We start from the raw sequence: 27,890 nt of genomic DNA on the forward strand, positions 1-27,890 counted from the left end.
CCCATAGACAGCATACGGTGACGGTGTGATCTTTCAGCAGCTGGATTTCGACACAGTGGTTTACCAGTCAAAATTATTACTCTGTGGTAACTCTGAAATGAGGCAGTAAACAAATTTGAGAAGTAAACTACTGTCTTTCATCATTGCATTCAGTGTTAAACGACGAGAAGGAATGTACCAAAGAAACACACGAGAATGACAGGGCCATGTTCCACTACACTCAATGCACTGCAAATGCATTGATTGATTGCAAGTCTGCAGACTAGTGTTTTGCTAAACTGCCACACTGCACAGCTGCAAATGACGGTTATTCACTAAAGCTGTTCACTGCTTTCACAATCACATCATTATGATCACAGTCATACATGTGTGTGTACAGCTAGCTAGCTCATAATGTTTACATAAATGCCTTATCGGCTTATATGAATCAAATACATGAATAATTATGAATACATGTAGTTTTGTGTATTTTTTTGGTAAAAATAAAATTCAGAATTTTTTTATTTTAGTTCCGTTTCATAATAAGCTTAATGCCTTATATGAAAATCTAGAGAGCGAGAGCTGAGGGAAGCTTAAATTTTGGCCAAAATTCACTAAATGTATCAATTACTCAATACATTAAAAGAACAAAGCAACGAATCTGAGATTGCTTCCACTGCGAGGAGGCACAGGTCACGGCTACGTCAGGCCCTAGTGCAACTACTGAACCTGCAGAGAATATAGCTTTGGTGGACATGTCAACAAGCAATGATCATGATCACTGTATGACATTTTGTACTGAAGCAAGAATGGACAGAAATTGTATTAGACTTACCAGTGGTAGGACTGACTTGGGTTCGTATGAGAACGCACATACGATGAATCATGCAAATCATAATGGTGCCTTGGGAAGATGTTCAGAGACTGGTGATGATGCACCTTTATTAGGGACTATGGCATCAATTGATGATGATTCTGATCATTGTCATTCAATGAAAGCACCAGATGAAGCAGCAGCAGCAGCCAATAAAAGGGCAACAGTACAGCTTTCGATAGCAGCCGCCATATGCCTCTTGTTTATGATTGGAGAAGTTATTGGTAAGATATAGAAACTAGAAATGAGAACAGCCTTTAACTGACAGGTGACAGTATCGACGGCATATGCTGTCGGTGCCCTTGCCGCCTGCCGTACTGCCCTCAAAATATGTCCTTTACTGATGTCAGTCACTTGCCGTGCCCTCTGAGGAAGTTGCTGACGGTGCCCTTATAAATCCCCAAAGATAGCTTGTGGATTTAAGCTCAAAGCTGTATCAAAGGACACTTTGCTGACTACGTGTACTACTCCTTTGTGATGAGTTGCGAGTTCCTTGCCAACTTTTATTTTCATTTTATCTCCCCTTCTATGACCTTTTGACAGGACACCTACAGTACATTGTATGCTAAGGCCAAAAAAAAAAAGTTGTTTGTTTGTCCTCCACCGCCCGCTCCTCAAGTTTAAGGCCAATTTTTTTTTTTCAATTTTTTTTTTTATATATAAAATAAAATATTCAATTTGTTTTTCAGATTTGGAGTATCTCTGGACCTACAATGTAGCTAGAGCTGAATGATAAAGTTGAAAATAAAAAGCCCCCAAAAAACATTTTGTGTCTTCAATATGCACAGTTATAAATGTGTTCATGTCATAGTTTATTGTTATTAATGACTTCAAAATACATTGGATTTATATCCATTTTGAAATCATTAAAATACTATGACATGAACAAACACAAACTATAACTTTGCATAAAGAAACAAAATGGTTTTTTTTAAAGTCGCCATGAATGATTGTATAGCTTTTAGCTCTAGCTAGGTCCAGGAATATGCCAAATCCGAAAAAAAAATCCGCCCACCCGCACTCCTTTTTCAAAGCTGTGGAGGACAAACTATTTTTTTTTTGGCCTAAGCTCAAAGCTCGCCTCAAAGGACACTTTTGCTGATCGCTCCCGATGTATTTTTGCTAACTGTTTACATTTATTAATTTCCCTTCCATTACCCTTTTGAAAGGACACCTATGTCTGATATAAAATTGATTTCTGGACATCTTGGATTCAATCGTTGGTCGTGTTGGATTTATATACCCTCACTTATATTAGGGATGACCAATGAACCATCAACTTGATTAGAACACTCCCATAGACATGCAGGGAGCTCAACTGTGCACTGCTTGCACATACATTTCTAAATTGATCTCATTCTTTTATTTTTCAATATTTTTCTGTAAAATTTGGGGAAGTTACTGCCAATTATATTTTGTAACTATCTTGCAAATTACAGCAACATAACTTATTTTGTTTTTCTGTAAGTGCGAGTCAAAATTGGTCCATCGCCACAGTGCGCTTAATTGCCAGTGGCTGAGTTTAGCACTGCTCAAGAATGGCAAAAAATTTTCAAATCAGTAAGATCAGGTGAAAAACGTGGCCTACTGAGCTGTAATTTGGCAGAGTTGCCAGTAATACCTCTATCATACCCTCTGTAAAAAGAATAAAAAATTGAACAAGTAGATCTCGAGTTACAAATTAAATCACCAGCTTCCCTTTGGAATTTTTATATTCCTTTCAAATCATGTTAAGAAGACACCTTTCTGAACATAAATGTGAAGTTTCGTGCTCATTCGATGTATTGTTCACCTGATCTTAACCCTAAACGTTTTCTTATATTTAGGCCTATAACATCTACAACTTGCTGCTGGCTATACCTTGTTTAGGACTTTCAAAAGAAGTACCTGAATGTGCAACCATAACTGTTTCAAAATAGCCCGCGATAGTCATGCAGGTAACTCCGAGGTCAAGCATTGAATTGGTTTGAACAAAGATACTCATAATGTATTGAGTGCTACTTTGGTTTGAATGAGGAATACTACAGTCTACAGGAATACACATGAGCATGATGAGGATAATCTCTATTGTTGTGAATGAGTCAATGACCTTCAAAACTTAAGATTTTGTTTACATACACCTACTAATTGGTCATATTAAACCCAATAACATTGAAATTCTTGGTTGTGAAAACAAAGTTCACCTACTTAGTGCAATTTTGATTTTGTGCCATATCGGCTATCTTGGATGATTTTTGGCAAATGTCCTCTAAATGCATGATTTCAATGCCTTGGTTTGAAAAAATAAGTTATGCCAGTGACTAGTTAAGTGCCATTTCATAAGAAACCCCTTTGATTCTTTCACAACATGCTTGTTTCATGTTTGCAAATATGTTAAAATAAAGAAATATATAAAGGTAAATATATGCTTATGCCAATTTTGCTCCCAACTGCTATTTTTGGACCTTGTCATTTTATTTCGTTCAATGACCGGTCAGAATGGGAAACTTTGATAATTCATAATTCGAAAAGTTTTTGACCGATTTTGACCATTTAACCACCAAAATACTTCTGTTGATTAGTTCTACTCAGAAAACAATCTTTTGTAGCAATAGGGTCAACATGAAATTTTGATGGTTATCCCTACTTATATTGTGTGTAGGCATGATTACAAATTCCATGGTGTTAAATTGTTTTTTGGCCTAAATCATTGTCTGGTGGGGTAAAACAACAAAATCTATTGTGTAAGTTGAATCAACACATTTTCAGTGCATTCAGTCATAGTCACTGAATATTTCAATGAGCTAATTTGCATTTTACCAAATAAGGAAATCTGTTTCATCTATATAAATAAAAGGAAGATTGCCCCATCTGTGTGTGAGTGTTCTCCAAATTGCCTTGACTTTCGACTTTGATTTAGTGGTACATGTACATGTATATTGATCAGAGACATATTGTCATGTTTTCATCGGACATTTGTTTTTTTTTGTGCAAAACTATTCAATCACTATGGAAATAACAAAAAAAAAAGGTCGGTTGCTACATGTAGGTATTATTAGTGGTGCTCGGTGTGCTAGACTGTTGAGGTCAATAACCTTAACGGGTCAGGTCATGACAACAAACGCGTCAAATGCAAGCGTTGTCCAACACGCACAGTGTTTTTCGCTCGAAAAATATAGTTTATCACTGAAAAACCAAGTTTTTCGCCTGATAAACTTTGTTTTTCCGAGAAACTTTGTTTATCAAATTGAAAAACAAAACTGAGCTTGTCAAAAAAATTTAAAAAATAGCTTGTGTATTTACTGTAGGCGTCATATTGACCTTAAAACGAATAAAAACAGCCGTCTCTCACCACACGATATTCAAATTTCCTGGGCACCCATAACAGGTGGCAATGACGACCCAGTAACACAATGAAGGCTGATGACAATTGAGCACAAATAACCATGACATCATTACCACAGACAATCTCGGCACGGGACTTTTGAATATCGCGTACCGTATTGAGAGCTGGCTGATTTTATTCGTTTTCAGGTCAATATGAGTTTGTTTTAAAATGTGATTTGTGCTTGATAATACATGTAGGGTATAATGTTGTGATTGCCAGAGTGTTCACATCAAACCCCGGGGGGTCACTCCCATTGTGGCCTGTACACCATCCGCGATAATCAACTTTTGAAAAGCACCCTGAACAAGGATTTAACCCTTGGCTAAACAATACCCTAAACGGGTGTTTTCACACCCTAAACAGGGATTTTATTCCTTGCATCAAATTTCATACCCTAAATTTCATTTCCGCGTATTAGCAATTACAATTTTGCTACCCTTTTTTCCAATATTTCATGTCTTTGACACCCTAAACGTGTTACGAGCGAAAATTACCCTTTTTACGCATTTTCATTATCGCGGATGGTGTACAGGCCACAATGGGAGTGACCCCCGGGCATCAAACGACCATGCATTCACTGTAAGCTGTTCACTGCTTTCGCAATCACATCATTATGATCATAGTCAAAGGCATGTCCCCAAAAAAGGAAAGTGTGTCTCGGACACCCGTGCGCATTATATTGTTATTGTGAACTCCAATTAATTCAAAATGCCCTCTAGTTTTCCAACTGCTGCAGATTCTGTTACATTTCCACCATACATTTGTGTACAATGTACGTAGGCAGGGGTACACACAATTTAGGGACGCACCATTAGAATCTCGGGGGGGGGCATGGGAGTTTGGGTCAGGCAGAATTTTTTTTTACACGCCAAAGGCGGCGAATTTTTTTTTTTTTCGCCTCCAAGAGCACCAAATTTTTTTTTGCATACCTTGGTAGCGAAGTTATTTTTTTTTCAATTTTAATGTACATTTGTATACAAAGTTGGGTGGGGGAAATTTTTTTTTTTTACTCATCAGTGAGGTAAAATTTTTTTTTTTCCTCTCACTAGTGGGCAAAGTTTTTTTTTTTTTTCTCACTAGTGGGCAAAGTTTTTTTTCAAAAACTCCCATGCCCCCCCTGGAAATCTAATGGTGCGCCCCTTAGCTTAGCATTGTGGCCACCCTAAATCATTGTGTTTCTGTTTTTTAATATCACAAAGTACATAAACATTGTACATGTACCTTGACTGTAAAAAATATACGTATATATTGTATACATTTTTTTGTAGGACTTACAGTGTAGATCATTTTCTAAAAAAAAAGCATAGCACTTTAGCTTTCTTACTAAATGTGTCTGTGTCGAGACTCTGAGACAGACTTTTATTTATTTTTGGCCTTATGATCATAGTCAATAGTCATACAATGTCAATGTCGTGTGCATCTGCATCTGCTGATACACTGCCCATCACTCATTGTGTGTGTACAGATAGTTATCTAAATCTCCCTGGCTGCATGAATCTCCAAGGTTATTCTGATTGTGAACAATTGTATTGAAAACTTCAAATTTAGTTTTCATACATGAAAATCTAAAGAGAGCTCAAGTGGAGAGGAAAGCTTACCAGTGGTAGAAGTAGAACTAACTGACTTAGGTGCGATGAATCATGCAAATCATTATGGTGCTTTAGGACAATATTCAGAGACTACACCTTTATTAGGGACTATGGCCTTGAAGGAAACTCACGAAACTGATGATGACTCTGATGATTCTGATCATTGTCACTCAATGAAAGCACCAGATGAAGCAGCAGCAGCAGCCAATAAAAGGGCAACAGTACAGCTTTTCGATAGCAGCCGCCATATGCCTCTTTTTTATGATTGGAGAAATTATTGGTAAGAAATTATAAACTAGAAATGATTGAGAATGATGAGGGTCAGAATTGGGTTTTTTTTGGGGGGGGGTAGTGGTACATTTTGTGACCTGATTTTACTGACCCTACTTTAGTGGCCACAGTTACTTCTCCCTTTTAGTATAAAACTAAATACTCAATCAGACCAAGAAACATATTATGTGCAAATGTGGTACCCAATCAGAGTTGACGACGGTAGTAAGGCAAGGATGCAAGGAAAAAAAATCAAACATGGATGAAAAAAGCTTTTGCATTAAAGAAAAGGGGTCCAGTATCAACAAAAAACATCAAGTCTGCAAGCCTGGCAGGGCTGACCAGAGCTGGAAACACCCATAGTGTGGTTCTTTACAAATGGAGTTCCAATATAGTAGGGCCTGCAAGGCAAGAAAGCAAGGGCGATGGGCTGTGTCTAGTGGAACTTGCATTTTCTTTATTTTTCACAAGACAAAACCTTGCGTAACCTTAATGTAATGTGACACCACAAATGACCAAAAATATATAGAATTCTTCTTTTAATATTAATGTTTTAACTTTGCGCATTTGACATGATACTTGGAGCATGCCCGAGAATTAAATATGAGGGTCGGTCACTCGGTATTGTAATGAAAGTTGACTTGTAACCCCAAATAATAAATTATTTTTGTGGCATTTCCCTATGATCACATAAACACAGTACCTTTGTCTTTCAAACAACACATGTAAAATTTATATCACACACTTGATTGTGTAACAGCATTAGCATAAAATCAATGGTCTACAGTCACTGGCTGAAAGTGAGTCGTTTTTGTTTTAGGTAAACAAGAGGCTGAAATGAGGTATTGTTGTATCTAGATTTTCTCAGGAAAGGTATGGAGCGTGCTGCCTTTTGGAATAGTAGAGAATACAAACTTCCAACTCGTAAAGTCATCTTTGTCGGGCTGCAAAGGTTTATTTATAATGGGTGGTCAAATACATGTGGCCCATTCCATGTCAACTCAGGGATGTGCACCGCAGCACCTCTTCAATTTTTTTTTTTCTGTGTGGTGGTAGATATTGATGAGAAAGTAAAATCCCGAAAACTTGAGCTTCATACTCCATTTCGTTTTCCCGTGGCATCAATTTGAAATTTAGAGGGAACAGAATAAAAAATGTGTCGCAACGCGAAAGACGATGTTTGGAGGTCCATGAATGTATAAAGGGAACCATTTACAACTTTGAAAAGTATGTATTTGTGTAAAATTCAAATCTGGCATCAGAAAACTTGTAACTTCTTTACTTAAAAAGATATAGGGCCCTCAAAATGCAACTTCGTCCATCCGGGACCAACTTGGGGGGGTCAAAACTCCAAAAGTAAAAATAATTTTATTGTCCATTGTTTTCTGCATCAGAGCCCTTTGGTAAATTACTTGTAACCAATTGAGCCTATTAGAATATTTTAGCTTGATATTACCCATGCAAAACCCCAATTGTACATTTGACCCCCTGAAAATGTCAGGCATTTGATCCACCATCAGAGTTGTACATTTAAACATTATACATGGCTTTGGGACTAAATCAAAATGTGTTTGCAACTCTTGGAGAATGCAAACCATTACTGATGTGTTGAAACTCTATCGAGTCCCAAAGCCAATAGCCAATATCTCAGAAATGTTGTCCAAGGACATATCTTCAACATACCTGAAGTTGATGGTGGGGCAAAATGTCTGACATTGGTTTTCAGGTGGTCAAAATGTACAAAAAATGTACAATTGGGGTTTTGCATGGGTAATATCTCAGCTAAAAGTATTCTAATAGGCTCAATATTGGATAAGAGTAATGTCCTACCAAAGGGCTCTGACTGGCAAAAAAATGGACATTAAAATTATTTTTACTTTTGGAGTTTTGACCCCCCAAAGTTGGTCCTGGGTGGATGAAGTTGCATTTTGAGGGCCCTATATCTTTTAAAGTAAAGGAGTTACAAGTTTTCTGATGCCAGATTTGAATTCTACACAAATAAGTACCCCAGAATACATACTTTTCAAAGTTGTAAATGGTTCCCTTTATACATTCATGGACCTCCAAACATCGTCTTTCGCGTTGCGACACATTTTTTACGCTGACCCATCTAAATTTCAAATTGATGCCACGGGAAAAAGAAATGGAGTATGAAGCTCAAATTTTAGGGATTTTACTTTCTCATCAATATCTACCACCACACAGAAAAAAAAAAATTGAAGAGGTGCTGGGTGCACATCCCTGGAGTTGACATGGAATGGGCCATGTATGTGTTATTTTTGACAAAAACAAGGTTTTTCTCTATAAATATTTTGTGTTGCAAACAATAGCAAATGTGGAAATTTAATTTTTTTCTTCCAGTTCTATTAACCAATACCCAAATAGAAAATATTTGAAACTGTGATTAAAATATAACTGTTATTCTACTATTGTTACATTTATACAAAAAATAGTGGTACGGTACATAGAGAGAGGCCATCGTTTGAATGAGAAATTTATTTAAAAAAATATTCTGTTCATCCATAAAAAAATCACATGAATTATTAAATTTCTATTTACATAGCATTATGTAATATTTTAATCCCGATTTACATGAAATTGTGCAATTTTTATACCTTTCCACCATGTTGTATCGGTCATCCCACCTTAGTCTCCTCCCCAGCCAGTTTGGTTATGCTCCCTCCCAGGGGTAGCGCTAGGTTGCTTTTTGGGGTCCCGGACCCACCAAAATAGAGTTCGGACCCCCTGTTTTTAAATATTCTGCAAGTTCAGGGGTCCCGGCAGACCCCCAGTTTTTCAATCTAGCGCTATTGCAGACATACTATTTATGCTGCATTTGTGCAACTCGGACTCGCCAAACTCTATTCCGGACCCCCTACTTTTTAATTTTCTGCAAGTTCGGGGGTCCCTGCGGACACTGGAGTGTTTATATAGTTCTAGCGCTACCCCTGCTCCCTCCACACAAACAGTCTGCCAATAATGACCATGTATATGCCGTTTCTGATTAGCTAAGAGGGCGACAATGCAAAGTCTATTAGAATGCAATCAGAAATGATACATCCGGGAACTTGATTGCAAATGGGTCAACTTCCTGGCTGTATAATAAGATGTGCGAGCAGCACGTGGGGGATGACGTATGAGAAAAGTGTTAGCCAATCAAAAAGAACTCATTCGTTATCATTGGCAGACTGTTTGTGTGGAGGGAGCGGAACCAAACTGCCTGCTGTGGAGACTGATCCCACCTACAATGTACGCATACATGTGCAGATTGTTGTTTTATTGGCATCAGTTATCATCGTATTGAGTACTAGCTCTCACATGTGACCAGTCATTATATTTTAATCTGTTTCATTTTGGAGATAATTAATGTCATTTGTAATAACTGCTTTTTCATTTTCGCCATTTTTGCAGAATAATGTTGCTTCCCTGCCAGTCCTAAAGTTGTTGAAATTCAAAGATGTCCCATTTCCACCCAAGTTTAATGGCAAGTCTCAAATGTTAGCAAAGGCAGACCCAGGATCTAGTGTTTATTGCTGCCAAAAACTAGCTATATACACACCATGTACTTTTTAACTTTTGCCGTTCTCAGACTTTTTAAACACATGCCTTTGCTGAAGGTGTAATTTAAAAGGTCCGCCTTTTTGCGTGATTTGCCAGTGACCGGGCCAGTGACCCTAGTTAATTGATTTTATGCTACTAAATGCTGTTATGTAATATCAAGTACCTACATGGTAGCATCTACACACTGTTAGTAACCCACGCTTTAGAAAGGGTGGGTTTGAAGGGTCCACAAAATCCTTAAAAGGGTGGGTTTGAAAAATTTCTGGTTAAAATGCGTGTCCAAATATAAAGCGTGGTCACTGATAAAAAGGGTGGGTTTAGAGGTCAACAATTTCAATCGCAAAGCTTACTGTATTATCCAAATGAATGACACTAAATGAAAAAAATATTGGAATTCCATTCTGTTTGGTCATCTAAAACTTATTTATGTAATTCTCTTTGGATGCAAATCTGCACCTCCTGGACCACCATAACCACATATCTATGATCAGTAACCACGCTTAGAAAGGGTGGGTTTCGGAGTTTTGGTATAAAGGGTTTAAAATAAAAAGGGTGGGTTTGAAATAAAAAGGGGGGGTTTGTATCACCACTGCCAACTAATACACATACGTGGTTTGAAAGACAAAGGTACAGTCTTTGTGCAATCATGAGAAATTCCATCCAAAGATTCAATATACATGTATGGGGTCAATTGTGACATGATCAAGGGGAATGAGTCACATGTCAGCCCTGGTTGAAAATGAGTTTTACACATTTTTCTAAAGAGGACATTTAGAGCTTTCAGAAAATCCCATGTTGATACGACTTTTCTTTGTGAATTTAGTTATGTCAATTTATCAATCGCTGAAAACAATATAAAACAAAAGAATTTAAACACTTTCTTTGCCAATATCTCAAAATCAATATTAGCGACATCCGACTCATTTCCCTTGATCGTGTCACAATTGTCAACATTCATTACATACTGACCGACCCTCGGAACATTACATGTATGTATTCAAGAGTTATAAACAGGTAGTGGTGCACTTTTTGCACTTCCATTTTGAAAGTTGTGACCAGTGCAATTTAATCTGATGCAGAGCAATTTGAAGTGCAGTCTTAGACAATCAACACATAAAGTCAGTACAATGTGGTATCGCACTTTTGCACCACACTTTGTATCACAAAAGGCAAATTTTGGGGGGCAAATTGCACTGCGATAATATTTTGAATGCTGGGTAGTGTTAGATGAAACTGTAAGCTGCTTTTTAAATGCAAGCAGAGTTTTGTATTTGTATATGCAAATTCAAAATTATGCATTCATGCACTTTGTGCATAATTTATGGCAAATTATTTAAATTACGGTACATGCAGTGTGCAAAGTTAGCCTCATGCAGTGTGCAAAAAATGCGGATCTGGTATTCTAACTCTGATAAGTAGCTCTCTCCTCAGATAAGTCTCTAGACTTTCATAAAATGGAATCCAATATCATATCATTTGATCAATACATTATCTTCCAGTCACCTGTGCCGTTTCCACATTGTACATGTGTCAGGACCAGAGACATGTTTGATATCCCAAACATACATAAGGCCCAACAAAAATGTGTTGTTTCCTGTAATATGCTGGGAAAAAAGAAGAGTTGGTAGAGGAAAATATTTTTTTTTTTTTGGAAAAATTTTGTATCCGTTCTAAAACAAAAAATCATAGGTTACAGAAAAATGAAAACTGCCTGAAGATTTCACACCACCAAATAGTTTTATATGATTGTGCGCCCTTGAATTTTAATTCTCAGACAAACTCATGAACGCCTACATGTATTTACACATTTACCTCAGTATATAGCCTTGAATACCACCAATAGATGAGCAGTGCCGCCGACAAGGATGGTTAAGGGGGTGTGTTACCCCCGGGCCCGGGGTCCTAGGGGGCCCGTAAAAAATAAAGAAAGCATACCTTAATGGGTCCATAAAAGCAAAGAAAAGATACCTCAGGGGACCGTAAAAAGGGGCCTGTGCGATCATTTTTATCCCCGGGTCCGTAATGGCTCTCGGCGGCACTGTAGATGAAGGTTCCCATAGTGCAGCTATGACCCAAGTTTGGTTGCGTAGGCGTAGATCCCGGGGAATGGGGGGATAAATCCTCCCAATATTTTGCCATATCATACCCCCCCTCTCAATGTTGATGCCTGTTTGTTGGTTTCTGGTCATATTTGGCCATTTTAGCCGCCAAAGTGCAAATTTTTGCCTGCTTCGCACGAATTTATTCCATTTTTGCACCATATTTATCAGTTCAGCTTCAATATGGCAAAATTTCACATAATTTCTTTAATTATATGAGGAAGCATTTCCCTCCCGAAATTTTCCTGTCAGAGTGATGAGCCTCCTGGATTCCATATTTCTTCTTTGGCCTGCTACCCTGCAGATCATATTGTGAGTGACCAATTTTTTAATAAAATACAGTACTACTACTAATATTTTGAAATTAAAAAGATACACTGTTTTGCTAAATAAAATCTATTCACATCCCTAGTTTGAACTAAACTGGCAATAAATGTCAATTTTAATATTTGGTCAACATTTTTAGGATGTTTTTTTTTATATGTGACATTCAAACCTAAAAAATCATTCATCAGTCTAGATGCACTTCAATTTTCAGCCAATACATTTTCTATAATGATCAGGTAATATGGGACATAAAGATTTACCTGATACCATAAATATGCATAATATTTCAATTTGGTAAAGTAGGGGGTGGGTTGGAATGAGGCTGTCAATCAGGTCATACAAAAACATCATTCAGATGTACAGTGAACATAATGTAATATGCGTAAAGTTATTATTCAAGATAAAATTAATTCTACAATATTATTGTACATTGTACATAATTTATACAGCAGTAAATGAATTCCACATGCAGCCGTTTCACAATTTCTGTAAATTTAATTAAAAACTGCATATTTACTAATAATGAAAGTATCATAATTATAATTAACTTAGAATTTACACCATATACATGTATGTAGATTGTATTCACTGCATATTATTTTGTATATCAATTTTAATTTTATTATTAACTTGATATTCTGCTGGCAGTTTGGTCCCAAAACTGATGCTTTACCAGTTTAAAATGTTGCTACCAAACATTTTTTCTGTGATAGGAAAATTTTGAAATTGTTTGCATATGTATCGGGGGGTTGAAAACCTACTACTCTTATATGCATTGACATATACGAACATATTAAATGAGCAAACACTGCAACTTCTTTAAAGAATAGTCAAAATCATGGAAAAAGTTTCAAAAGATTGATATTGGTTATGAAAATTCCAGGAAGAGTTCAAAAAGTCATGAAAAAATCTTTAAAAATTTTTTCATTTGAGAAATTTATGTTAATTTTGTAAATTGTAAAACTAGTTAAAGGTGCATTTTGTGATCCATAGCCAGTGGCGGTGCCAAGAATTTTTTCGGGGGGGGGGGGGGCATTCAAAAGTAAGTATTAAGGGGGTACTATACCCCTGCCCAATGTTGTGCCTACTTTTGCATTTTTCTCAAAAATTGTAGCGCATTGGTGACAAGTAAGATATGTATATTATAGGGGCAAGGACTACAACTACTGCACTGGAAATTGACAATTGTGGAGTTACGGTCAAAAATGAGGGAAAACCAATATTTGATCAATAAATCAATAACTACTTGCCTTGAGTTGCTGAAGGCAAGTTGTTCTACAGTCTGGGCCCTAAAACAAAAAATCATGATGTAATATTCAATATTGCAATGCGACTTTTTCCATTGATGTGCCTGCGATATAGCAAAATCTCCCAGGGCCATGCAATTTAAAGATGTTTCCGCAAATTTCAAAGCAAACTTATTTGACTGTATATCCAAGTAAAATTGTTACTGAGATAATGTTCGTGTAAAACATATTTTCATGTACTACCATAAGTAATTTGGTTGTGATAGTCTCAAAATTGAGCGATTTTTGAAGGTCAAATTTTGCATGCTCAGTGTAAGGAAGCTTAAGAAATATCACAATATGGCGACATTGTGCTATTTTGCCCCCTCGATGTACAATATGAAAAACACTGGTGATGCCCACATTTAGCCTAAAGTGCCCAGAAGTCCTCCGCATTGCGTAGTTACCGCAAAAATCACAGAATTCAGGAAGAAATGCGGAAAAAGCAGTTTTGCTAAAAAGAGAAAAATTGAACTGAAATTGAAGTATGATATTCATGTCTTTTGTCGCAACAGTCTAGATAGGAAACCCTCTTTATGTAGGCCTATTCTGGTACATGTATGAAATAAATTAAGCAAAATGTATTATTGTATGTGCATATGGACTCGAATATACTGAAGAGAAAATCACTAGTGGCATGTTATAGAAATTTATACGGTTCAATTAATTGAATAATGCCTTTGAATTCAAATAGGTCAAAAATTAGTTGTGAATAAAATATTGGAAAATACCATAATTTTTCACTTTAATATTTTTTTTATTACTCGAACAAATTGACATTTTGCTTACGTACACATGCCCAGAATTTTCACCCCCTCCCCCTCTTACAATGTACAAACACTTTGTGCATTTATAACTTAAAATGACTAAAATTTTGGATGGCCCCATACATTTGTAGCCCAAAGAATTTATAGTTTTGTGGAGGCAATTTTACCAATTTTATGTACCTTGTTGATGGGGGCTAATCAGCCCCCTGTTTTTTTTCAGTGGTATCCGCAGGTTTTCAAAAGTGGGGGTTTGGTCTTGATTCCCTGACTGTTCAGAATTTTTCAGCTAGCTTTGTTCGCCATAATATCTGATTCCACAATTTTCCCCTGATTGGTGCATTTCCCCCGACTGAATGATAATAGGGGACATGTGCCCCCAGCCTCCCTCGGTGCATGCTACTGTATTCTTTGCATTCTAATGTGTTTTATCCATTTTGTTTTGTATTGCAGATAGATTCATTCCTGAATGATGCTCTTAAAATAAATATTTTTTTTATGTAAAGTTACTTATTCGTTATTTTTGACTCCATTTGACTTATTGGTTATTTTTGAATCCATTTTGTCATTGTAGGTGGATATTTTGCAGGCAGTCTAGCCATCATGACCGATGCAGCTCATCTATTAAGTGACTTTGCCAGCTTTTGCATCAGCTTATTTGCATTATGGGTAGCTAGGAGACCTGCAACTATCAAAATGTCATTTGGCTACTATAGAGCAGGTAAATGGAATCTGTTCACACAAAGAAGTCATAAATGGGGAATGGGCATTGTAGATTTGTATGTACAATGCAAAGCGTTTGCTTGCTGGGTATAGATGGGACATGGTGCCAAACAAGTTGGTCGACACTCCACAATAATCATTGTTCTTTGCTTGCCATTGTATGCATGAATGTATCCTGTTTTGGAGGTAAAGGGCAATTAGGTCATTGGTAGTGCAGTCAACATGCAACTGATTATCACATGAGCTGCAGGCCATGATTGTGCACTTCTTGATTAAAGCAAGAAATTGGGCATATATATTCCTTGGAGTGTATGGATCAATTTTATAAGGGATACAAGGAATAAAAAAGTCAATCAGAAGATGTGTCTAAGATGCTTTGGTTGTATGATATGAGCTCAAATAGGTCAATGATCAACAAACTTTTCTACCAGAGTCAAATTTTCAACATGCTCTGATTTCAAGTAAAATATAGTCTCAAATTGTCTATAATCAGGACATGATTATTGATTAACAATGATTTGACTATGTCATTGCCTGATCACGATTTCCATTGTTTTATGTGTGATAGTATGCGTGCACATCATATTTTGTTAAAGGCCTGTGCTTTTAAAAGTCCTGCCACATCACAAAGTTCAAGGCTATTGAACAGTGTAGTGGTTGCATGCAGTCCACTCAAGCATATCAATATACCAGTCCCTTGCCTTTGTTGATAACATTGAGGTCAATTCATCTATAGGTTGCTATACATACAATAGGTGTGTTTAGACAGTAGCCTACTTTCGAGTGCAACTTATATACATGCGCGCCAGCAATTAAATTATGCTACAAGCGGGGGTGTGTCTACATGGGACTTACTTGTAAGCCAACTCGCAAGTAAGCATGACCTTCACTGGTAAAGTATGCCATGATTATGCACAATCACAATAGGGTTTGATCATCAAGGTCATGCTTACATGCAAGTTACTTGCAAGTCTTGTTCATGTGGGCCTTACATTCAAAAGTAGCTCGCTAAATGTAAGATATCTTACATGTAAAATCATCAAAAGTATAACTTGCATGTAGCTGCATGCAAGTGCGTGTATACAGGCATTACTTACAAGTTTACATTCGAAAGTACTTAAAGGCGACTTTACAAGTGATCGTCTGAACAAACCTATAGTATAGCTTAGTTTTAGGGTGAGACTTAAGGCTAGAGCAAACTATAGTTTGATCAGCTCGTAATAGGCAGGAAATGTTCGGATTTTACTACTACGCCGAAAAGTAGAGCAACGTTAAGAGTGCTATTAGTTGACATGTCTGGTCTATATTTGTGTGTTAAAGAAAGTAGACAAAAGTACCTGACTTGAATTAATAATTCACGACTTTTCTGGCGAGATGTCACAAGACAATTCTCAAAATGAAATATTTTGATATTAATCCGCGATGTTATAAGGCCCGCCGATTACGAGCTGATCAAAGTATATACTATTTCAATCTTTGAAACAATTTGAGGCCAGGACTCTATTCGCCAAACGAAGTGTTTCTGTAATGCTGCTAAAATAAGAAAACTTTTAATGCTAATTTATTGCACATTCTAGGGAAGCGTGGTTACCCTTTTTAAATAGCCGAGTGAGAGGGTTTTCAATGAAATATTTTTTGTGTCAAAATTGAAGCATCCTATGTATAAAAGAATATATGAATATTTACTGCACATCATATAAAATGATTCGTGATACCCAATTGTGGCACATTTGATGTCGTTTAAGAAGCAGAGAATTTTATATACGCCAAAATATTTTTTTAATTTCAAGAATAAGGATAGAAAAAACGTTGAAAATCCTATGTAAAAATTACATTAGACCCCGCCAAAGATTACTGTTTCGTGTTTATGGTAATCTAATCTTTTATTTCCTGAAAAAAAATTGAGGTCTAATGTGGAATTTTTACATAAATGATAAAAACATCGAACGTGTATACAAGAAAAATGGTAGGATCCACTATAGTATGATACTGTCACACACATGTATATACGATGTACGAGTGCACGTGTCCGGAGTCAAAATCGATATAATGTATTGTCCATGTAGAGGCCTATTTATTGTCGGATTTCTGTATGTAGAACACACTTAAAACAACAATTGAGTGCTATTAATACACATTCATGTTTTTAGGCAAATAAAATTCCAAAATATGGTACGTTTTCTGCCTTTGCTTGTCACGGTGTGGTAGGCCTACATGTATGTTGAAGTTGCAATTATATGTTCAAATAAAGTTTCAAATGGATACCAACAAGACAAGTGGCCGAACGGTCTAAGGCGCTATGCTCATAGAGAATCCAAAGCGGTGCGCCGTGAGTTTGAACCCCGCCTCTGCCAAACTAAACTGGTTTATTTTGGTATTCTACACATTGGGATTGGGATCGATTTGGCCAATATACATATGTGACCCCTCGGCACAACTGAGCCCTGAAGTCGCCAATCATCATTTTTGAGATTCAACCAAAATATTCTGCTTGAAATTAGCTTTAAAATGATGTATATCATGTCTATAGCACTTGACATTTAAGTAGTGAAAAATCAATAAAACAGTCAATAAATCCTTTGTTTCCTATTGTTTATTGTTAAGTTCGATGGAGCATATCTCAATAGTGGCACTGGCGACATCCGGGCTCAGTTGTGCCGAGGGGTCACATATGCCTAGCAAAAGATCAGTGATCTGCAGATTCATATACAAAGTGGATCGGTGCATCACTAATTTGAAAGATGTACATGGATTGGGATTCAGGTGGGACAAGTTGATGAGGAATTTCACTAGACTTGCCATAGAATGCTTTCCTTACCAAAAATCTCTTAGCCCAAACTCAGTCACCATTTTAGGTACATGTATGTGTAACCAGCCTGGCCATGCCTCTTTTGCCACCCATGCATGGTTACACCTCTGCCCTGGGGTACCACTGCCCTAAATCTCACTTGTCAGGATTATGAGTTGAGTCGAATTCTCCTCTTTCAAGTGAGGGAATCATACGCTTCTCGTTTCATTCAGCCTTGTGTCAAAATATGTTATTTATTATATATTTTTTTATTGTTGGACTTTCAAGTATTATGATCTGATTTATTGATTCCGTTCAATTAATTTTCATTTATTCTTATTTCGGCCACATGATACATTCGTTGTACATATTAATGTTGTAGCGTAAGTTAAATTTCCATCTTGTTCAGATTGGGTGCATCCACATCTCTTCACTTTTCATGTTCTTCTTGTGTTTCTATAAGTTATCTCATTATGTTTTCCTTATCTTTAATTTCCATTTGTATAATTTTATTGTGAATTGAGATGAAAACAAATAAACTTGAACTTGAACTTGAACTCAATCTCTTGTCTGCCAATGTAACGCCATGTGCGTTGCACGTTGCTCAATTTTACAGTCATAGTAATAAAAATATGATTAGACAAGCCACTATTTGCTCAATACTTTGATCTGTTTACATACTTGTGCATGATGTGACATTAACAGCAGGTTAGTTTCCATCAAAAGCAAATAAAGTGTTCTGATGGTCGGGCTGATATCACTCTTAGAGTAGAAGCACCAAAAAACTGTGTGTCCTTTTTGCCCTTTTGGTGCCTTTATAATTATGTTTGACTTCATTGAGGTAGAATCAAAGAGTACCAACTCTGCCATGGTTGTGTTTCACTCATGAAGGGCACTTAATGTACCTGGGGATTATTTCACTATGTTTGAATTTTGCGTGTGATGTGTTTTGTGTCAAAAATGCAAACATTTGTAATGTTCAATCATGAAGTTGCAATTATTGTTTGATTTTAGGCTCTTGTCGGTAAATTCTAGAGGTACATTAAGATTAAGTGGTTGACTGGTCGAATGAAGGTATTTGGCCATCATTCAATCAGTGAACGCTGATTTAATATAAAAACAATTTTACTGTAATTAAAACACTTCAGGCTTAGTCTTTCACATGGTATTTTAGAACAACATTGGACATTACAATCATATGCAAAAAGTAGTAATTCCTGAAAAATTGAGGGCGTCTCTCTGGAGCGAATCACTTATTATGGCTTTAAAAATGGGAGGCAGCCATTGCACACATGACTTTAATATACATGTCCATTTATTGTTTGTTACAGAGGTGTTAGGTGCAGTAGTAAGTGTCCTTATCATCTGGATCATCACTGGTGTGTTATTCTACATGGCTGTACAGCGTTGTATCAATACTGACTTAATCGAAATTAATGCAGATATAATGATGATTACGGCTGGATGTGGATTGGCTATTAACCTCATGTAGGTAGAAGATACAGTACAAATTTCATTTGAATGACAACAGCAGGTCACGCTCATATGTGACCCATCACATCAAAACCGACCACTTCGCGGCTTGCTTCATTAGCAGATAACAATTATGAAAGCAGAAGAGAAAATATAAAGAAAATAAAAATAAAAATTTGAGCTTGTTTTGCCTCATAAAACATTTTTACTGTATCTGATTTCAACAAGTAAGCCATCACATCAAAACCGACCACTTCGCGGCTTGCTTCATTAGCAGATAACAATTATGAAAGCAGAAGAGAAAATATAAAGAAAATAAAAATAAAAATTTGAGCTTGTTTTGCCTCATAAAACATTTTTACTGTATCTGATTTCAACAAGTAAGGTGTCGTTTTAAAGCTAAAAGCCAGCAGTTTATCTTCATGTTTAAATCTCCATTTTCATTTCTGCCGCGAATGTGATAGGTCACATATTTCTAAAGAAAAATGTGAGCAGGGTGCAAATATTGATCAAACCAATCAAAAGACTTTGGAAATACTGTATCAACCAATAAGGAGTGAATTGGATTCACTTTCACATTACGCAGTGTACGCACCAGACGTTCATTATGCTGTGTTCATTCAAATGAAATTCTTACTGTAGATGTTAAGTTTTACCCATAATATGTATATTTGTGTGTGTTGGGGTGTGTTTTGCTGCCAAAGGTGGAAGAGAACATACAGTTCATGTTCTCTTTTCACACATAATGTATTAGAAACACCACAACAATGCATTTGAGCCCACAGTTCTATTGATACATGTATACGATTAATTTGTTCGAGAATTTTCATGTTTAAATCTGAATTAATTTTTTTCTGCTAATTTCTTTTAATTTCGGCTTGTTTTCTCCCTTTTTAGCCAATTTTATTTGAGGGGTGAGCAAGTTATTGTAGCGGTTCTGTCCTCGCTTTGCAGAACTGAGGTCCCTGGTTCGAGTCCCAGCCATTCCCAGATGCCTTATTTTCGTTTTCCAGTCCATACTCACACTCGCTCTGGCACGTTTTCTGCCTCCCATATTGAATATAATAAATAAGGTATTGGAAAAGGGAGCAAATGGTATGAGTAGCCGCCAAAGTGCCAATAAATCCAAAACCCAACTCATGTTCTCTCTTGCCTGCATAAAATCCAAGGGTCCAGTCCACGGTTGTGGGTGATTACAAGTAGGGGGGTGCGTTCGCCGAGCCATTCAAAGCAAGGACAAAATACCGTTTCCCACATTCAAAGTGAGGACATTTTGACAAAGTGAGGTCAAAATCCGAGTCCTCGCTTTGTGAGTATGTGCATTGGATAACACTCTTCCTATAGGGTTTATAGGGGGGTATAGGCTATATGTGATGTGTCATGTCAAAAGGAGACACTTTTGGGCAGGATCGTAAATGGAGAAATAGCCAAAAATCTGTCTGGGGGTGATTTTTTTCACAATTTGGGTTTGTTGCGAATTTGTGATGATGTTATTAATGTTTAAAATATTGTCTGATAGTTTCAAACCGGAATATAACTGGCATCTTGTATTTATTGAGACATTTTTCAGGGTAATTCCTACTCTCAACATTGTCAATAATATTTTTAAAGGCCGATATCTCAATTTCCAATTTTATCTTCGCTTACGAATGTCCGATTTCATTGGGGAAAACGGCGTTGTGGAGCAAAATATCTCTATATTTATAATATATAAAAAACTCAAAATTGATAATGTGCCCAAAAGTGTCTCCTTTTGACATGACACGTCACATATTATCTCACTTTGTATGCGCGTTTACAGACAAAGTGAGGTGACCTCACTTTGAATGTGTTGTTCGTAAAAATGTCCTCGCTTTGAATGCCGGGACAGACACACAATATACACGTGTGTATCACAAGTCCTCGCTTTGAATGCCCTCGCACGGGGTGGGGGGGTGTGAGGGAGGAAATGCATGCATTGTGCATTATGCATCCATTTTGCATTTCTGTACATCAGTATATTTGTGAGATAATTGAGTGGAAGAGTCAATATGCTAAATATAAATAATGATAACTGCTGACTAGATAAAAACATCTGTTTTGTACATTAGATAAGCTTTAGTTCACACAATATTAACGATGTTTTCAGTTGTCTTTGCACTATTTTATCAGTTGTGAATATCTCAACTCCAAACCAAAAAGCATGACAGTCCCCTATGATCAAGCTGGTCATTGAGTGGGTTGGTTGACGTCATGCTGAATGTGCGGCTGAATGCTCATTTCCTTAATGGCACTACATATAATTACCCAGAGAAAGAAAGTTTTTAATATATCACTCGACAGAAATTACATTTAAATGGCTATCAGTACATTTTTGAACACAATTCAATTATTCAAACTGCTTTGTATGTTTATAAACAGCAAGGTTTTGAATTTGGAGGAAGTGTATCATTAGTGGTTAATGACTGCGCATCAAATATTTTGAGGATATTGTGGAAAATCTAAACATTTTGCTTTTGGACCGAAATGCAACTGTAGTGGTCTTTGATGCTCTGAAGGGAAGTTCCGGACTATATTGTTCTTGGAACATATGATAACTTGTACACATCTTGTTGACCTTGAGTTGCTGTTTGGATGGCTCCTGTGCAGTGTTCGAAATATGCCTCAAAAAGTTACAGGCCAGCCAGGCTTGACCTTAAAAAGTTACCGGCCAGCCGGGCTAGCAACTAGATGCCAGTCAGAAAAGTTACCGGCCAGGCCAAAAAGTTACAGGCCAAATGGCCGGCTAACCGGCCCTATTTCGAACGCTGCTCCTGTTGGGGAAGGTGGGAGGTCAAGGTGGTGGGATGGGTGAAATATTTTTTGCACTGGTTGGCTCAGATGACCTTCTAGTTTTGTGGAGTATGGTTAGAGTAGGGGGTCGAGGTCATTTAACCAAGGCAGAAATAACATGTGATGTAATCAGACCATCCTCCTTGAAGATGTTCAAACTTAACACAATGTTTCTGAAATGTTGAATTATTAAATGGAACTCTCCTTAATAATCAATTATTTGCCATAACTGATTGATCGATTCTTTTATTCTTTTCACAGTTTAGGAGCTGTACTACATTACTCAGGTCATGGTCATAGTCACGGAGGTCACGGTCATAGTCACAATGAATATGACCCTCTCTCCATACAATCAGACACAGAAACAAGCATTACTGTGAATACTGTCACACATAAACAGAAAAAGAATGTTAATGTTAGGGCAGCTTTTATACATGTCATTGGGGATCTTATACAAAGTGCTGGTGTGTTTCTAGCAGCTATTGTTATCAAAGTCAAGGTATGTGGTCATCTTCATATTCCTTATTCCCGTTGAAATACATACACCCCCTGTGGAAAACATGACCTTAAACTCCTACACATGGGTGTAGATTTCAAAATTCCCCATTCAGGTAACCCCATTTGAAATTCACAAACAAACATACAATTAGAAGTCCAATAGAGATTTTGCAAGAGTGTCCAATTCAAAATTTGTTTCGAAGTCGACTAATGTGTAAGCACCTGTCAACGAATAACTTAGTCGCCGCAATCTGTATTCGATGTTGCAATTAAAGTTTATTTCTCTCTGTGTAAACGGGGTCATAAGGGGTGTATTTGGTTTGTCGGCATGTCGTCACTCGGGTTTTTTGCTGGGATTTGGCTGTTCCATCTTGCACCCTCTGACATAAAGGAGTTGCTTACTGTTGCACTCAATGGGGAAATCACAAAACATGCCATAAATTAAATACATTTTGGTGAAATAATTTCAAAAGTTCTAAAAGAAAGGGTAAATTAGTATTATCTATGTTGAGAAAATTGACTGGAACTGAAAGGTCCTGTCCATACCAATAGGGATTTTGCAAGAGTGTCTCCTTTAACAGATGTGAGAAATGGGGAAGTGCAAAAGATGGAACAACCCGACCGCGTAAAGTATCTTAGTGTGACGTGGGAGATTTTGATTATAGACTTCATTGTCCATTCCAATTTGAATGGCAAAATCCTGGGTGGGAGAAGGAAGATAAATCCAGGGGGAATGCCTATAGAAGGCCTTTCCAACTTGTGTGTCTCCATAGAATAGAAATGTTGTCAGTCATGATTGATGCGAAACTCGGTGGATGTGATTTCCATTGATCCATTAAATGTAGACTTATTTAACACATTTTTCAATTTAGCTTATAGTATGTCATTGGTGGTATTCGTGGTAACAACATTTCCAACCCGCTTAGTTGTGCATGTGCTACACACAAAAAATTACTAGCATTCCAAGTACTTGTCAATGTAAAATTATGAAACATGAATTTCATCCATGGTGTTGTCTTTTTAAAGACATTTCTTTTTTCATGTTTAATTCTACCCCTTTCAATGCATTCTTAGTGTAACATTTGTAAAAATTTGTAAAAATTTGCATATATTTAAACATTAAAGAATTAAATGTAAACATGTGACTGTATTTCATTTAAAATACAATTTTTCTTGACTTTGCAGCCTGATTGGAAGATAGCAGATCCAATATGTACATTTGTGTTCTCTGTTCTAGTCCTGATCACTACATTAACAATTCTTAGAGATGCACTACATGTACTTATGGAAGGTAGGTGTCCAAGTGAAATTTGTGTATAATCTATATCTGCTCTACTATCACTATGCTCCCCAGATCTTTGGATGTGTTGTAATTAAGAATTGAACAGTAATTAACTTCATTAAGGGTGACACAGTATATCCGTTACACCCAAATAATGTGTTAGATACAGTGAAAACTTAAATAATGGGTTCAGCGATTTAAACGTTTTTACTGCTAAAGACACATTATTTAGTTGTAAACGATAATGCGACACCCTTTATCACTATTCTGTTACCATGATTACTGCAAATTGGGCAATAATGAACTTGAGATGCAGAGTAAAAAACAATAAAAACAAAAGAAAATAGCCATAACTTGAAAAGCTTTGAAACCAAGTATGCTAGAGACTTTGACACTGACCAAGTTAGTAATGGTAAGGGCTCAATTTTCAAAATTTCTGACTTTGGTGCAAGTGGATCAGATTGTGTCACATTTTACATGTTTTAACATCTCAAAGAACTTCATAAGAAAATAATATTTTCTGTTAGGTGACGGAAAAAAACTATTCTACAGGCCAGACTGACCCAAATTTGGCATTTGTGGGATTATTTTTTTAGCTGTATGAAATTTGAAACAGCTGATTTTTTGCTGAAATGGATTAAATTTGACTGATTTTTTTTCTAAATATATTCATAAAATTAAAAAAAAAATGTTGCAATGAAGTCAGATTTTGTTCAGTCTTCTCAAGCCTTCTGTAAGCCTCTTCCAGAATGGAAAAACCTTGACCGACCTGCCCTCTATCGGGGCTTATTTCTAGTTTAAGAATGATGCTATCCAACTTTATAGTGAGGTTGTGGTTGTTGGTGCTTGTTTTTATTCTAATCTTGCAAGACCGTCCACCTGTAAAACAGGGTTTTTTCTCTTTTTGTCACCTTAAAATCAATATTGCTAACTTTGGATCCCTCTTTTAACTGTTTACAGGAGTGCCACGTGATATCAACTATAAATCTCTTAAAGAAGATTTACTATCAATAAGAGGAGTTGTAACAGCTCATGGGCTACATGTTTGGTCTCTTACTACTACGCAACCTGCATTAGCTGCACATTTAACTGTTGGTAAGTAGCATGAGTAAATGTTAACCTCTTGCTTGCTGGGCAGATGCTCTTATAGAGTGGAGTGGTGGAAGAAGCATTTATAACTTGGGCTATGAGTAGGGGTTATTGATAAGATATTCTTAGTCAGTGGGAGTGGTCTTATTCGTAGACACATAATCTCATTGGACAATCGCATGGTTTCAGGTGCCGTCTATCAGGCTGTACACGACCCCACGTCATAAGTGTTGATTACGTGGAACACGCTTGTAGAGGTTCGCGTATGTATAGCGTTGTATGCGTACAGCAGTACGCGCAACAGAATATGTGAAGTTGTAAACAAGTTTCGTTCATTTTATAAAAAGGGAGTTCTTATGACGGTAACTTTAGTTTTTGATAAAAAAAATAGTTTACGGTTATTAAAATGATATTTAACTGATTAAGAATGAGAATAAACAATAGGATTTTTTGTTTTTACTATACTCTACCTAGACTATCTATGACATCTATCACACAGTAGAGGATAGTAAAAACAAAAATTCCTATCGTTTATTCTCTAAATGCGAGTTTTAGGAGGACATCAATTGATTTTTAGGGGGTGTCCGCCAAGACCCCCTCCTCCCCAAAAAATAATAAACCCGTCTTCCACACTTCTTCTACATGTATATGCCAATGGTTGAACATCCTTTCAGAAAGATAGAGTATCATGATACCCACTGGACCTTTCACAGGCATAGGAAAGCAGATTCTAGCTGAGATTTGTATTGAATATCTATAATAAATTACCAAGTTGGAAAACTTTTCGTGATAAAAACTCAAACAGTGGTGATGCATTTGCAAATTGCATTTATGCAATGCTAATCATACACGGAGTTACGCTGTATATTCACCTTATTTTTAAAAATCTTACTGATTAAAGTCTAAAAATGAGTAAAAACAGCCTAAAATACATTATCCAGGGTCCATAAAATAATGTACGGTTACCAAACTATCGCCTGTAATATCTAAGCATTGTTGTTTGTGCATGCATTTACGCGATGACCATTGGTTGCATTGGTTTTCATGCATATTCATGTGATAGTCTGCATTAATTGCACCATAATCCATGCCATTATCAAATGAAAATTGAGTAAAGAAAGCAGGAAGAATAAACACAGGAATATTAAAATGAATGAGGATAGTGCCTGGGTGCCATGGATTGGTGATATTATGTTACAATCAGCAAAAACAAAATTGTACATTAAATGTTTTCACATTCACATATTTGTTAACAGTTGATGGGGAAGAAGTACTAAAACCATACTAGAGACAGATAAAAGAGGCCGGAGAGAGGATAAGAGGAGAGAAGAGGAAGAGGGATATGAGCTGAGGAAAGAAGGAGAGGTTAGGGGACAACAAAGAAGTTGATTAGCATGAATTAAATATAAAGCCTGATCAGTTGTTAAAAAATTAGGGAGTTTTGTTCTCAATAAAATCCTCGGAGGTTGGTGATGTATTTGCAAATTGCATTTATTTACGAACTGCAAAAGACGGGCGGCCGCTAGTATAATATAAATGACGTGTTTGGGGCTTGAGCAAACTGACATATGAAAATTTTGAGAGAGAAAAATCAGGACTCAGCGGGGATTGAACCCCGGTCGCTGGATTACCGGTCCAGAGTCTAACCACTGCACAATCTGAGTGCACAGTAGGTACTCGGGCAATCTCAACTTAAGTCCCCATGATACCTCATTATGTCTCAGCAGCCAATTGTATATTAAATAATGAAGAAGGAGGCAGCCTATATAATATGTTAGCTATTTATTTCAGACTTGACAATCTTTCATAAAGTTTTTATTTCTAGCAAATTATCAGAGCTAATCATAAGCACATGTGCTTGCTTAATAATATAATTAGAGAATAAAGGTATTGTTTTTAGCCACTGGAGTCCATCTATCGTCTCATATAACACGGCAGCTAAAAACAATACCTTTATTCTCATTCTTAAACACTTCAATTTAAATAAAAAATATCATAGTGTTACAAATTTTAATCGAATTAAATCCTACATTTTGCAAGGAATTACCTAGGACTTAAAATCGATCAGTCCCATTGTTGCTATGCGCCTCTGATTGGTTCAAATAGCGAGTACGGGTATCACGTAGATGCACACGCGTTGACCCATGTGATATCGTGTCATATCACATGGGTAAGAACCAATAAGATTGCAGGAACGTTCTCAAGTGTTTAAGAATAAGTAGCATCAGTTTTCTACAGTGTATATTCTATTTTTTTTTTTTGCTTTAACTCTATTTTTTCAATTTACTATTTCAGATAATGATGTCAATACTCAGGTGGTGTTACAAGAAGCATCTCAGATGGTGCGGAAAAAGTACAACATTCATTTTTCGACCATCCAAGTAGAACATTATCAACCTGCTGTTATGGATAACTGTGCCAGATGTCAGGGACCTTGTTAAGGTGCACACTTAACATCCAACTGACATTCTCAAATACCGTTTGCCAAACTTAAAAGACCTTGTTAAGGTCAGACTTAATATCCAGGTTGCAAGAGACAATTAGTCAGATGTTACAGATCTTATCCAAATTTTGCCTTCATTCTGAAAGACCAAACTTTCATTAGCCATGCAGATATCAAGGACCTTGTTTGTCCATCCATGGTGAAGCATCAAATCTAATTTGTGTTGACTAGATACCAAGACTTTTTAATAACACTACCCGAGCCTCAATCCAAAGCCACCAGACTGTTGAAAGTCAAGTCTTCCTCAATGCCCGGAGTTCAATTTATATTTGAACTTGGCAGAGTCCACTCTTGAGCTGTAACACGATTATAAGTGAACATGGCCAGGTCTTGCAACTAATGTTATATAAAGTTGCATGTGCAGTATCAGTTTTAAAGGGAAGAATGAAGTGCACAATACTGCTAGTCTTCAAGAAAGATGAAATGCAGTTTCGCCCCACCTACTTGTATAGTTTAGTTGAGATTATAAAAAAAAAAAATCATATATAATTTGCAATGACAATCATGTAATTTATTCAACACAATTTGTTGCTGTGAACAAATAAGACCAGCAAAAATTCTGCAGTGGGTCTCTGTGAGATGAAGTATACTTTGATCAGCTCGTAAT

At 36.7% G+C, this 27,890-nt stretch overlaps 1 protein-coding gene across 1 annotated transcript; it reads left to right on the forward strand.

The window, feature by feature from the left end:
• LOC140142063 (proton-coupled zinc antiporter SLC30A2-like) lies at positions 1–27,890 on the forward strand. Its single transcript, XM_072164004.1, has 7 exons — positions 1–1,077; positions 14,691–14,837; positions 18,959–19,115; positions 22,173–22,410; positions 23,595–23,700; positions 24,652–24,786; positions 27,076–27,890. The coding sequence occupies exons 1-7, from the start codon at positions 735–737 to the stop codon at positions 27,219–27,221; spliced, it is 1,272 nt and encodes a 423-aa protein (XP_072020105.1). The 5' UTR covers positions 1–734; the 3' UTR covers positions 27,222–27,890.

Source organism: Amphiura filiformis, chromosome 20 (genome assembly GCF_039555335.1).
Source record: "Amphiura filiformis chromosome 20, Afil_fr2py, whole genome shotgun sequence".
NCBI lineage: Eukaryota > Metazoa > Echinodermata > Ophiuroidea > Amphilepidida > Amphiuridae > Amphiura > Amphiura filiformis.

Excerpts from the sequence above, each read along its gene's own strand:
- LOC140142063 (XM_072164004.1), top strand. The coding sequence starts at position 735 with ATGTCAACAAGCAATGATCATGATCACTGTATGACATTTTGTACTGAA. Across the intron at positions 1,078-14,690 it reads TATGATTGGAGAAGTTATTG|GTGGATATTTTGCAGGCAGT; the intron begins GTAAGATATAGA and ends TTGTCATTGTAG. Across the intron at positions 19,116-22,172 it reads GGATTGGCTATTAACCTCAT|TTTAGGAGCTGTACTACATT; the intron begins GTAGGTAGAAGA and ends TTCTTTTCACAG.